This window comes from Hypomesus nipponensis, chromosome 7 (genome assembly GCF_054491055.1).
Source record: "Hypomesus nipponensis isolate SF chromosome 7, ASM5449105v1, whole genome shotgun sequence".
NCBI lineage: Eukaryota > Metazoa > Chordata > Actinopteri > Osmeriformes > Osmeridae > Hypomesus > Hypomesus nipponensis.
The window spans coordinates 4,491,610-4,506,108 of NC_140367.1; the positions used below are offsets into that span (position 1 = coordinate 4,491,610).

The 14,499-nt window shown below is 48.4% G+C and overlaps 1 protein-coding gene across 1 annotated transcript in view; it reads right to left on the reverse strand.

Moving 5' to 3' along the window:
• The window catches only part of LOC146276409 (copine-8), a 54,418-nt gene that overhangs the window by 28,478 nt on the left and 11,441 nt on the right, over nt 1-14,499 (reverse strand). The window contains exons 2-6 of the mRNA XM_084701162.1: nt 10,834-10,874; nt 8,389-8,435; nt 7,823-7,926; nt 3,483-3,522; nt 131-207 (exon numbers count right to left, since the gene is read on the reverse strand). Of these exons, the coding sequence (XP_084557288.1) occupies nt 131-207; nt 3,483-3,522; nt 7,823-7,926; nt 8,389-8,435; nt 10,834-10,874 (309 nt within the window). The remainder of the gene's footprint in view (nt 1-130; nt 208-3,482; nt 3,523-7,822; nt 7,927-8,388; nt 8,436-10,833; nt 10,875-14,499) is intronic.

Below are 14,499 nucleotides of genomic sequence, written 5' to 3' on the forward strand. Positions count from 1 at the left end.
TCCTGTGATAGGTGTGTTCAGGATGACCCCACCCGCCCCACCCCACCCCCTTCCCTCCACCCCCCCAGCCCCAGCAGCCCATCCTTCCCAGGCAGTGTGCTTGTCTACAGCAGGGCCACAGTCAACTCACCCCAGGGCCCGCTCCATCCGGCTGCCAAGGGAGCCCACCACCTCCCCCAGGGTGCAGTAGGCCTGGCCCAGGAAGTCCTGCAGGGAGGAGGGAGGCGTTATATATACGGAGGCGTTATATATATGGATCACTTCATATGGGATGTTTACAGATCAACACAGCAACAAACATTCCCACACACCCTTTCAAACACAGTACACACACATGCATGGTTTATTGTAGCGTGGGTTCAAAATATTACAGTTTATGAAACATGACACCGAGGGAAGTATGTTTGCTGTGTTTGCTGTGTGGAGAGGTGGGAATAAAGGGTGAGAATCCTAGTGATTACCACCACAGACAAGACGGTAAAAACATCAGCACGAACATAATGGATTCTCAGATCCCGTCTTCTGGGATGACAAACAAGTGACAAGGTACTATCCCTCTAGCATTCCCCCTGCTCTCCGAGTCTCTCTGTTCCTCTCTCTTCATCTCCGTCCCTCGCTCGCTCTCCGTTTATCTCTTTCTCCCTCTGCCTTTATTTTCCCAAACCATCTCTCTCCCTCTCTCATTCTCGCCCGTCTCTCCCTGAACGACCGGCCCTTCCCGCCCCGCCCCGCCCCACCCCCTCCAGAATCGGGAGCTCCAGTAATGGCTGTTACCCAGCGGTGGGTTTCCTCCAGGGTCTGGACTACAGATAAGCAGAGAATGAGAACGCCCAGTGCGCCATTCCCAGTCGGAGATGATTGATGTAAAGAACCTGTTGTTTCTCCGGCAAGATTGTCTGTGAAATTATAGAAACCAGGTCCAGAATTGAGGGGCCTGAGAGACAAAAAGAGATGTTTTCAGGCTGCCTGTCTGCCTCAGGGAGGAACAATGTGACTACATTGTTATCACTGAATCCACACAGACAGATGCCTCACTAGACAGTCAGTAGTAATGGTGGGTCACAGACAGAGAGGCTGTTATACCAGTTCTCATTTCACCATTACCTGACCACAGACCGGTACTGTACATTATCTAATGGGCTTTATGATGCTGTGGTAGTCTCTTCCATAATCCGTCAAATCCACCTAAGAGCAGCATGTGGAGATCTTAACTAAGGACCAGCATGCTTATGAATCACTCAGAGGAGCCCCTGCTTTCCTCTCTCTAATCTCAGCGTTCCATGTTCTCTCCTTCAGGGGAGGAGAAAAATTGCCATAATTTTCTATGATTGCGGGGTAGTGACGAAACAGGTGATTGGCTACCATCTGGATGAGCCCTTCCCCTTGTTGTTGCGATGGGAAGTTTGTCTTGCAGCTCTCTGTCTGTAGATGATAAACTAGCAGATTAGGATTGCTACTGCTTAGCATCATGCCTGGAGAGTCAATTAGTGTTCATATGCTAAGACAAATCCCAATAAAACATGCAACCTAGAATAGATGGGGTAAAGACTTCCAACCAGGGCTCGCAACTAACTGTTTTACTCTCTATCCCAATACCGAGTGCAAAATAAACCGTCCCAAACTGCACTTGACCTGTCCCAAAATGTACATTCTTGTGTTTTTGCATTTTTATATGCTGACATGGGTCTAGGTTATTTGCAAAACTATTTAAGTAAACCGTACAGTAGCGGGGTTCAAATAAATGACAGAATTTGTATATGATTACATACACAATAGAATACACAATTTTCTTGCTTGTTTCATTGTGGGGCAAACACATTTATTGGTGTGGCTGCAAAAAGTTTTTCAAGGTTTGAAAAAAAATATTATCTCCAAAAGATTTGAAATATATTTGCGATTTCTTTTTTTCTTTTTCTTTTTTTCTTTTTAGGAGTCTACTAAACTCTAATGTACTCTACTGTACTCTGCTCTGCTTTACTCTGTTTTAGGCTTCTCTGTTCTCCCCTTCCTTCTCCTCCTCTCTCCTCTCCTTTTACTGTGTGAAAAAAAAGTTTTGATAGGTTGAAAATATTTTTTTTAATAAATATTCTCTTTAAAATGTTTTCTCTAAAATGCTTTGGAAAAAACGTTTCTAAAGGTTGGGGGAAAACATCTACAAAAAGTGTTGAAAGGTTGAAAAAAAATATTTTCTATAAGGTTTTTATTTATTTATTTTATATTTATAAAACAATACAGTGTCGTTGCTACAAATGGCAAATACATTTGAACTTACATTTACATTTAGTCATTTAGCAGACGCACAATGTCATTTTGCACGTCCGGGAATCAAACGGGCAACCTTCTGATTACTAGTCCGATTCCCTAACCACTCAGCCATCTGCCTCCCCACTTGAACTCCTATGAATGAAAGCTAACCTTTCAATCACTTTGTGTCATGTTCTCGTCCAATGATATCATCCCATAGGGCTGTGTGTTGACCTCTCTTTGACGGCCACAGGCCTTAGCTGCAGTACGGTTTGCGAAACAAAGTTCACCTTGCGGGTGGTGCAATTATTACTTGCAATGGTGTCGAACAAGATTTAACTAGAAAGTCAAGGTAACACTAAAACATAGACTGACAGGTCAGCTAGGTTCAGCTCTTAACTGCTGATACAAATGGGGTGATGATTGGATTCTGGTAGGATAGACACTCAAGCAGAAAAACACACACACACAGACAGGGTTGCTGGAAGGTGTGGAGGGGGAGGGGAGGGGGCGTGGCTGACCACCTGAGAAGATGTGGAGGCCCGCTCCAACCGCAGCAGCAAGACACCCCCCACATGAATGAGCAATTCCCTACAGTCCCTAACACAGACACACACACAGAGACTTATCAGATGGTGATAGAGCGAGAGAGATGAGAGAACAGAGAAGAGGACACATGCACATTTCTCTATTCCTGTCTTCAGAGAGAGAGAGACATAAAGAGAGACAGAGAGAGAGAGAGAGACAGAGAGACAGAGACACAGAGAGAGAGAGAGAGAGAGACAGAGAGAGAGACAGAGAGACAGAGAGACAGAGAGAGAGAGAGAGAGAGAGAGAGAGAGATGGAGAGAGACACAGAGAGAGACAGAGAGACAGAAAGAGTGAAAAAGAGAGTTGGATCATGAATACACCAGGGGGAGGGAGACTATATTGTGTGTCAACAAAGAAAGACAGATTGCATTGTTGTCTTTAATTACTGTCATTAATGTGGTTTTATTGGGAGTGCTAACAATAGAAAGGCAGGGCCAGAGTAGTGTGTGTTTTCAGAGCAGAGCTGGCCTGACACCGCCAGGAGGGCTGGCCATGCCATTACACACTGAGCACGCTCATTACAGGAGCAATACACCCTGGGAAAGGTCCGGTGATAATCACACTGACACACACACACACACACACATACTGTACATACACACACATATAGACACACACCCACATACTACATTCAATTAGCCACTTACATGTTTTGACAGGTTGGCACTCTTAGAGTCAACATCATACCTGTGGAAGAGAGAGACACACAGGTCATAGTGTTAGAACTCTACGGAGAATGACAGCTTCTAGAATAGCTAGACTGGGATCAGTGTAGAAGAAGAAGAAGAGGTGACTGGCCCCCAGGGAGGACAGCAGCTTAACTACCCAGGTGAATTCACACGACTGAACAAGGGGAGGTTTTCAATCAACATTGTCATTGATGCTTTAGCCATTTCAAACAGGTGTGTGCCTTTCTCTAAAACCAGATCTGAAATCGGCGACGCTCGCGTGTATATGTCAGAGAGAAAGAGAGAGACAGAGAGAGAGAGAGAGCGAGAGAGCGATACAGAGACAGAGAGCGAGACAGAGAGCGAGACAGAGCGATACAGAGAGCGAGACAGACAGCCAGACAGAAAGTGATATGGAAAGCGAGACAGAGACAGAGCGAGACAGAGCGAGACAGAGAGCGAGAGAGCGAGAGAGAGCAAAAGAGCGAGAGAGAGAGCATGTTTCTGTATCCGTTATGCTGGCTGCGTTTTTATGACTGTATATGTCATGTGTGTCATGTAGCCATTTGCTGGAGCCATTTTTCTCTGAGCTACACTTTCATCTTTCCGGCTGAGCCAGTCATGGCATGGTACTCTCTCAGCCAGAGATGCCTGGCTATCAGCAATCAGAATCACTGTAAATCCACCCATCCTTAGAAATAAGTCCTGTTTATTTGTATTTCTCTAATGAGTTATTCAGACTGGGTTGTGGGGTGCTAATAAACAGCACAGGCTCTGAGCCCAATGGAGGGCAAGACTGTGTGACTGTTGAGGTGTATATGAGAGAGGGCTGAATGACCACGGGAAGACCTCCAGGGGAGACAGAGAGCTTGCCAGGCCTGGATGAGGGGTCAGGCTGGTGGACTGCTGTCTGACGGAGCAGGCTTAGCCCACAGCCGGTGTCTGGAGCTCTGGTGCCGATAGCACCCGCCTCCACTCACACACAGACACACACACACACACACTTCACACCTCCAGACACAAACACACTCCAGATACACACACCCACACAGACACAAACACACACACAGACACAAACACACTCCAGATACACACACTCCAGATACACACACACACACACACAGACACACTCCGACAAACCCTCCATGCCTCAGAGACAAAAATAAGCACAAAAGCTCACTTGCACGCAGACACACAACACTTAAACGGCCCCTTGCCCACCCACCCTTCCCATCTAAGAGGGCAGAAAGGCAGCCATGTGAACAGGGGCTGCTGTTGGTGAGGACAGCCTTCAGGTTGGTTTTGCTGCCAGGGTCAGAGAAGGCAGGCAGCAGAATAGACGTGTCACTGTGAAAGAGTGTTGGAGCAATAACCTGCGGGATATTAGTTACATAACACACCCTGGGAGGTTGTTCTGTTCCACTGAAACACTCGCTTACATTCATGAAAACAGGCTCCCCGTAGCGAGGAAGGACCAAAACACACATTTATACACAAACCCAAACAACTGTCTCGCCAGACACACACATAAGAAAAGAGCCAAAGGCACACAAACAGATACAGAAGTGTAGGAGTGTGTGTGGGAGTGTGTGTTTGTGTCAGTGTGGGAGTGTGTGTGTGTGTGTGAGTGTGTCCTCCTTCCTCCTGCCCATCTTCTGCCCCCCCCCCTTTCCTCACCCCTCTTCTGCCTCCTCCCCCCTCCCCCCCATTTCCTGCTTCCTCCCCCCTCTCTTGCCTCCACACTCCTCTCCTGCCTCCACACTCCTCTCCTGCCTCCACACTCCTCTCTTCACTCCTCTCCTGCCTCCACACTCCTCTCCTGCCTCCACACTCCTCTCCTGCCTCCACACTCCTCTCCTGCCTCCACACTCCTCTCCTGCCTCCACACTCCTCTCCTGCCTCCACACTCCTCTCCTGCCTCCACTCTTCTCCTCCCCCCTCTTCTTTCTTCCCCTCCTTGCACTTCTAGACCCTCTCCTCCCCACCCTCTCCTCCCCACCCTCTGCCCTCCATCTACTCTTCATCTCTACATTATCCTCCACTCCCTTTTCCTCTTCTCCTCCTTCTGTACATCTCTCCCTTTTAAGAGAGAGAGAAGATTATGGTATGGCCTGACAACAGGCAGAAAGACATGCAGCAATATAAAGGGAGAAAGAGAGAAGTAGAGAGAGAAAGAGGGAGAGTATTAATAGATAAGAGTAAGAACATGGGGGAGGGGGGAGAACCAAGTGAGGGTAAAGAGAGACAGTCAGTGAGCGAGTGAGAGATAGAGATAGAGATAGAGAGAGAGAGAGAGAGAGAGAGAGAGAGAGAGAGTGAGTGAGTGAGTGAGTGAGAGACATTGACAGAGAGCGACAGTGACAGAGAGAGAGAGACAGAAAGAAAGAGAGAGAGAGAGAGAGAGCGAGAGAAGATTATAGTATGGCCTGATGTTCGCCCACACACATGATCCAGAGCCTACGGGGAACCAACACGCACGCACACGCACACACAGCATACTTTAACAACACAACACACAAGGCAGCATGCTGCTCACTGTAGAGTACACACTATCACAGTGAATCAGACACACCCACCCACACACACACACACACACACACACAGAAGAAGCAGCCCATTTACACTCCCTCTGCCTCAGTGAGCTGCATTAGGGCTCCCGGTGCTATTTATAGCCTGTCGTGTATTTCTGCCTCCCTGTCACTCAAACTGCACGAAAAACAACCCGGACACAACATGGACACATGTGTGTGTGTGTGTGTTTGTATGTGTGTGTGATTGCGTGTTTTAGAGAGAGAAAATATACGTGTGTGTATGTGTGTGTGTGTAAGAGAAAATGTGTGCGTACGTTTGTGTTTGTGTGAGAGAGCGAGCGAGAGAAAATGTGTGTGTGTTTGTGTATGCCACGTCATTCACACACAAAAGAAAAGAGTGATGACTGTTGTAAATGCCATCTCTCCCTACGACTGTGATAAACACATTACATCTAATGTTGCACATTTGGCCAGCCATGGAAATCTCATCCAACACTCAGCAGACACACACACACATATTCCTGCCTTCATAAAGAGGGAGAATGAGACAACAAGAGGGACAAAAAATGAGAGATATGAGGAGAGAAAGATATACCAGGAAAGAGAGATATACCAGGAGAAAGAGATATACCAGGAGAGAAAGATATACCAGGAAAGAGAGATATACCAGGAGAGAGAGATATACCAGGAGAGAGAGATATACCAGGAGAGAGAGAGATATACCAGGAAAGAGAGATATACCAGGAGAGAGATATACCAGGAAAGAGAGATATACCAGGAGAGAGATATACCAGGAGAGAGATATACCAGGAGAGAGAGAAATATAACAGGAGAGAGAGAGATATACTAGGAGTGAGAGAGAGAGGTGGAGAAAGAGAGAGTTAGAGAGAGAGAGAGAGTTAGAGAGAGAAAGAGAGTTAGAGAGGGAGAGAGAGAGTTAGAGAGAGAGAGAGTTAGAGAGAGAGAGAGAGAGAGAGAGAAGAGGAGAAGGGAGGATACAGCCACAGTGACAGACAGCCATGCAGTATATTGATGCAGCAGCTCAACGTGGTGAGGGAGGCAGGCATTGGGAGAGCAGGGCGTTCTGATTGATCACCTGGTGATCATTTCATCCACTTCCCCCTCAGTAAATAAGACAGCTGCCAGGTCAGCAGATGGCATGTTAGGCCCTGGTCCTCCCAGCTGGTCCTCCCAGCGCTGGCCTCATCTATCATGCAGACCCGAGCCGGAGGAGGCCGGCCGGATGACCAACCAGGGGCCGCAAGGTGGAGCGCGGAGCGGGGCACGGCTCTGCTGTCTCCCTGCCTGAAGGAATCTGCCCTCTTCCTGTATTCATTCCTGGGTCCTGGTTCCCTGGTTGTCATGACAACTTGCGCCGACACAAGGGTGCGGGCACACTCACGCGCAAACGCATCCCCCTGCTAGCTCGCACGCCCTCTCTCTCTTTCTCCCCCCTCTTTTCTTTCTCTCTTCTTCTCTCTCTCTCTCCTCTCTTTCATTTTTCTCTCTCTCTTTCTCTTACCCAAATTTTTTTACATCTCTCGCTCACACACACACACACAGCTTCAGTTTCCCTCTGTGCCCATGCAACCTTGTGACCTCTTCCATGTCACCCAAATATTTAAGCATCCACTGTGACAAGATGCTGAGTTGATATACTGATACACAAACACACACACACCCACCCCCACATGCTGTACCAGGACCTCATCTGTATAGACACAAACCGTATACAAACACATTCAGACACCCACTGCTGTTCTGAACGTGGGTCTATTTTCTACTCACAGATCAAATCGCAGGTTCTGTCTTTCCTCGAAGAAATAATCCAAGATGAACTTGCGTACAAACTCTGGGTTCAGCGTGTTGTCAATCACTTCTGTTCTTCCGAACTAGAGAGAGCGAGAGAGAGAGAGAAGATGAGAGAATAAGAGATATATAGAATCAGTCTCCAACCAGTCAGACATTTCCCTCCATCTAGCAGAGTGATACGGCAGTGCTACACCTTGGAGGGGTTCTCATTATAGCTGAAGGCACCCTGGGCTTGACTTGAGCCATGCTGAGAGGGACTGACTGATGGAGTGACTGAAGATGAGGGGGAGAGGACTGGAATGCATGGAGATAAGAAGCATGTATAGAAGCCCCCCCCCCTCGACGATTAGACATGCAGTGAAACAGAGGGTGAAGCTAATGTGAGCGCGTTTTATATTAATATGTACAATAATGTATATACAGTTCATATATATAGTATACACTGTATAGCAGACAGATTAGGACACTGTGAATTTAGACTCCACCCCCCTGATTTAGACTCCACCCCCCCGTCTCCCCCAAGTATGCAGAGCCACACTCACCTCCCTCCACTCCTTGTTGCCGATGCCTTGAGTGTAGAGGACGCAGACTGTGGAGGGGACACACACACACACACGTCAGCCATTAAAGAGATCAGTCCCTACCTCCAGGGTTTGTTAGTCCAGGACATGCCATAGCTGCAGGACTGTGAAACCTTTGCTAGCTCGGCAGACATGTCGGATGGGGCTCATTAGTTTGTTGATGATCAGTCAATGGCAACATCAAACAACTTGGACAACAATAACAACAACATCAAAACATATCCATAACTTAGCCAGGTCCCCTCACAAAAAACATGAAATGGTTGTGAATTAATTTGATTCCCCGAAACAAGATAATTTTCTAAAAAGGCATATTACCAAGCTCACCGATGCTATACTAATTTCAGAAAAAGCTTTGATGTTGTTTCCAGGTTGCGACACAGACACACTCACATGCTCTCTCACACACACACACACACACACACACACGCACACACACACACGGGGCCATGTTTGATCACCCACTCAGCACAGTGCTGGAGAGAGCTGAGGCAATTAGCCTGTGCAGAAATCTCTCTCACAGTGAGAGGGATGAGAGAGGAGAGCTGTACGAGAGCAGCCTTTGTCCTTCTAGTCACTGACTGCTCCCTCTCTCTCCCCCACACACATACGCATACATACATACACACAAACACACACACACAGAGATTGATTATCTAACTTTCTCATCTCCATATCCTGATATGAATGCAGGGTGTTTGTTGAGAGCACATTCCTGTAATTGGTCTGAACAGAGTGGAGTTGGAGATGTGTGAGAGTGGATTGTGATCATTTGCTAAAGACAGTCTAACCTAGCCCAGTCTATCTTACACCAGCCTATTCTGGCCTAGTAGAGCCCAGCCTAGCCCAGCAATGCCAGCTGGCTCCAAGCATGCCTCTCTTTCTTATTTTTACTTCCACCTTTCCCTCTCTCCATTTCCCCTCTGCATGTCTTGCCTTCACGTTGCTCCCCTCCACCCCCAGTCTTCCTGCCCTGTGCCCAGTGAAGCAGCATAATGCTAGGTGACTCGCACCCCAGAGCTCAGCAGAATATCACCACAGCTGCTCGGTACCAGAGCTGCCTCCCACAGACAACCAGAGCAGCCAGTCCATCAAGGTCACGCTGGTCGTCCTCATCGTCCTCATTCTCATCAATATCACCATCATGACAGCCCATACTAATGACCATGACCGTGACTAAGGAATAACTCAGGGAGAAGAAATCGAAACTTAAACGATTAAAGACACTGGGAGTCTCAAACAATAGGAGACACAGCCACAGGTTAGCTAAGGTAAACGAAAAAGAGAAGAGAAAATAAAAACTTACACAAGTTCATGCAAGGCTACTGGAAGACAATAATTGCAAGAGAGTTGAGAAAAGCAGAAACGCGTAGACAAAAAGACCTGAAAGAAAAGAAAACAGAAAAATGTAAAAGCATCAATAAAAGAATGAACATGCAGAGAAAGAGAGAGTGAGAGAAAGCGAGAGAGACAAGAGATAAGAGTCCAAATAAGCAAACAAAGAGTTGACAGAGACAGACAGAGAGACAGAAGCCAGCATACTGAACAACACAGCCATGACAGTTGTCTGGGATAACGAGAAAGAATCCCATGAATATGTTCCTGATTAGCGCCCATCTGAACAAGGTATTATCAGGCAGGGTGAGAGGAAGCCATGCCCATGATCTGCTGTGCTCCAGGTACACTCTGGCTCATGTCCACATCTTCACAATCCCACCACACCAACATCAAGGAGATAAGTGACTGCTGTTCAGTCCAGGTACACATTCCATCAAACCAAACCCTCCGAACAAGATCTAAGCTATGAAGGATTGCATAACACCGCGTGCCATTTTAACCGCAAGTTAGCTACGGTAACTAAGGTGAATCCAGTGTCACATGACTGGCTGGGTGTGATAAGCTGCAGTGCTTAGTGACGCTCGGCCAGCGTCTGTGGCGTTGCCTTCGTAACTACGTAACGACACCACCCACTATGTCGTTGGACAACTAAACATCTATTATCTTCCCCATCATTAGTCATAAAGGCCCCAAGCCCATTTCGTCCAATCACAGGAGAGACAATCTCACACAGGAAGAGGCAGTGACTCACAACTTTTGTGCATAAAAAAAGAAGGTAGAAAGTATACATTTTCCATCCTTCTTTTCTCAGTCTCTTTCTTTTTTTCTTTCAATCTGCCCCTCTCTCTCTCTCTTCTTCTCTTGCACCCACACTCGCTAGCCTCCTCCGTCAGGCCCAGGAGAGATGAGTGTTGAGATTCTAGAGGCTGACTTCCTGCGCGACCAGGCGTGCTGGAGCAGGGATGACCCAGAGAGGGCGTGGGGGTGGGGAGGGACCTCACACTGATCCAGAACCAAAGAGAACTGGTTGACACCCAGACCACACACAGGGACACACATGGATCTTACTTGGGTCGGATTTGGAGAAGGTGTCTCTGTCCAACAGGTTCCTGTTGGCAGAAGAAGAGAAAACAACAGTTAGTCGGAGAGTGGATTTAAACCTCCAGCATGTTTCCGAGGGAACCAAATTGAAAGTGAAGAACGGAAAGCCTTGCTCTTAAATATACACCTTGGAGAAAATGAATTTTCTCAAGAACTCTAATGGACGTTTCTTTCTTTGAAACACATGATACTGTGGGAAACAATATTTGAGCTGTAAACACCATATCCCCTCCTCCAACTAATTTCAGAACACAACAAGACAATGGGTCCATTGTTCTGCAGTGCAAGCTCCTCATCCTGTTTGCAAAGCAGAAACTGATTTCTGTTTTCTTTCTCCCAGTCTCTCCCCAGCTCACAGATTCTGCCAATGCCTACATTATCTAGCTGGTGTGTTCCACTCCAGAGTGGGACTGTGAGGGGATATACTGGGGCCTGTTACACTGGGCTATCACTAGGAGGAGGAGAGGAGAGAAGAAGAGTTAAATAGAGCGTGGTGCTTGGGAGTACGGATATGATTTGGGGGTGAGGGATGAGATAAGGGGATGGATTAACGAGTCAGAGACTGGAGTGGAAGTCCCGCAGGTCAGCAGGGCTATCAGTGTGTAGGGAGAGAACTCCCCTTCTCTCCAGATAGCCCTGTCCCGTCCCACTGACCTGGGTCAGACCGGACATGTAGTCCTACACAGCAGCAGGATGTTCGCCTGATCCCCACAAAGCCCCGGGATTGTGAGGGGCTTTGGAAGGGTGTTCAGCTGAACCCCTGGCAGTGTGTGCTAAGCTGAGGCTGAGAGACCTCCATCTCTCCATCTCCATCTCTCCCTCTCCATCTCTCCATCTCCATCTCTCCATCTCCATCTCTCCCTCTCCATCTCTCCCTCTCCATCTCTCCCTCTCCATCTCCATCTCTCCCTCTCCATGTCTCCCTCTCCATCTCCATCTCTCCATCTCCGCATCTCTCCCTCTCTGCATCTCTCCATCTCGCTGTACACCTCCTACTGTAACTTCCACTGTTCTCTCTCGTTCACGTGCTCTGCTTGCTATTTTTTCACTTTCTCTCCATCTTTTACTTACACTGATTGCTGCCTAACTGGATCAGCACATTTTCTGCCACTTCCATTTTATGAACCACAGCGCCAATACTTAACCTCCCCCCCTGCTCCCTCCCTCCCTCCCCCTTTCTCTCTCTCTCCTCCGGTCTCTCCCTCTCCTCCTGTCTCTCCCTCTCCTCCTGTCTCTCTCTCTCCTCCTGTCTCTCTCTCTCCTCCGGTCTCTCCCTCTCCTCCTGTCTCTCTCTCTCCTCCTGTCTCTCTCTCTCCTCCGGTCTCTCCCTCTCCTCCTGTCTCTCTCTCTCCTCCTGTCTCTCCCTCTCCTCCTGTCTCTCTCTCTCCTCCGGTCTCTCCCTCTCCTCCTGTCTCTCTCTCTCCTCCTGTCTCTCCCTCTCCTCCTGTCTCTCTCTCTCCTCCTGTCTCTCCCTCTCCTCCTGTCTCTCTCTCTCCTCCTGTCTCTCTCTCTCCTCCTGTCTCTCCCTCTCCTCCTGTCTCTCTCTCTCCTCCTGTCTCTCTCTCTCCTCCTGTCTCTCTCTCTCCTCCTGTCTCTCTCTCTCCTCCTGTCTCTCCCTCTCCTCCTGTCTCTCTCTCTCCTCCTGTCTCTCTCTCTCCTCCTGTCTCTCCCTCTCCTCCTGTCTCTCTCTCTCCTCCTGTCTCTCTCTCTCCTCCTGTCTCTCTCTCTCCTCCTGTCTCTCCCTCTCCTCCTGTCTCTCCCTCTCCTCCTGTCTCTCTCTCTCCTCCTGTCTCTCCCTCTCCTCCTGTCTCTCTCTCTCCTCCTGTCTCTCTCTCTCCTCCTGTCTCTCCCTCTCCTCCTGTCTCTCTCTCTCCTCCTGTCTTTCCCTCTCTCCCTCCGTATCTGTGTTTGTTGCTCTATCCTTCTTTCTTTATGGAGTCTTGGGGCAGCAGCATCTCCAGCTGGGTCATTCTCGCAACCAGAATAAATATTTCAGGAGGATTACTGCTTACATCATCGTGACTGGCCTTTGGGTGGTCCTTCAAGGTTCCCTGTTTGTGTTTGTGTGTGTGTTTGTTTGTGTGTATGGTGGGGAGGGGGGGCAAGTTTTAGGAATTCCTCTAAGGATGCAAATAGTTATGACTCATACATCGCTTTTTTCACGTTATCCCCCCTCTCTGTCTCTCTCTCTCCCTCCCCCTCTCTCTCTCACTCTCTCTCCCTCTTCTCTCTTTCTCTCTCCAGTGAGAGGAGGTAGATCAAGCAAGCTCAAATGTGGTCATGTTTTATCCAGAGCTAAGCCGGTAACTTCCATGTAGGGCTGTGAGGCCTCTAGAGGCTACCACTCTACACCAACAGGTGGAAGAGTGGAACACTGACATCATAATCTGACTGCAAAGGTCCAAACACTGATGGATCTCAGGGAGACTTATTTGTCATTCGTGAATAAAACATCCTGCTGGTCAGCCAGCAAGCTGGCTCCCAACTGAGACTGGACTAAATCGCCGCTCACTGTAGCCAAGAGACAGCACGCACACACATTCCTACTCTGTCTCATTATCTCTCTACCGTTGCCCATTATCCACTCTCTCCAAGGAACACAACAAGTGTGACCTGTTGGATGGACAACTGTCAATCACAGTCCAGGGCTGTCAATCACTCTGCACAGCTGTCAATGCAGACGAGGATCAGACGAGGATGGGATTCTGACAGTCTGTGTCTGTCTCCATCCTTCTCTCTCTCTCTGTCTCTCTGTCTCTGCCTCTCTCTGTCTCTCTCTGTCTCTCTCTCTGTCTCTCTCTCTGTCTCTCTCTCTCTCTGTCTCTCTGTCTGTCTCTCTGTCTGTCTCTCTCTCTGTCTCTCTCTCTCTCTGTCTCTCTCTCTGCCTCTCTCTCTGCCTCTCTCTCTGCCTCTCTCTCTCTGCCTCTCTCTCTCTGCCTCTCTCTCTCTGCCTCTCTCTCTCTGCCTCTCCCTTGAACTTTCACCTATGTCTCATTCCCTCTCTGTGTCCCTCTTATGAATCTCATCAGCCTGCGTAATGGAGAGAAACAGATGAGAAGAGGAAGGGGGGATGACAGACTGAGAGATGGGGATGAGGAGACGCACCTTACCCTACCGCCACAATGGAGATGACAGGGCTGCCCCTTCTGTCTCATTATTCTAAAAGGCTGTTAGAAAAGTGTTTGTGTACTGTATGTGAGTGTATGTGTGTGTATGTGTGTATGTGTGTGTCCCAGACCCCCCTCCAAGGCTGTGATGTGTCACTCATGCTGCCTCCGAGTCAGCAGGCCTCAGCAGGAGCCGACCCCAGCCTCCAGAGCCAGCCGTAACCACGGCACTGGGAGCCGTTACTGTGGCAACTGGCAACCAATGGAGGCAGCCACCCACTTGACTGACTGACTTACAGTTGGTCTTTTATGCCTTGTCTTGGCAAGGGCTCCTATCCGTGGTATTAGCATGGGATTAGCACAACTCTAGAAAGCCTCATTGGTCTGATATTGGTTCCCTTTATGATGGTTGACAGATTCCCCTCTCCTTTGATGTGATTAGACCTAACTGTGGCATTAATTTAATGAACACATTCATGTCTCTGATTGGCCCAAGAGCAACAGATCTCGACTGGTTGCTCATGAC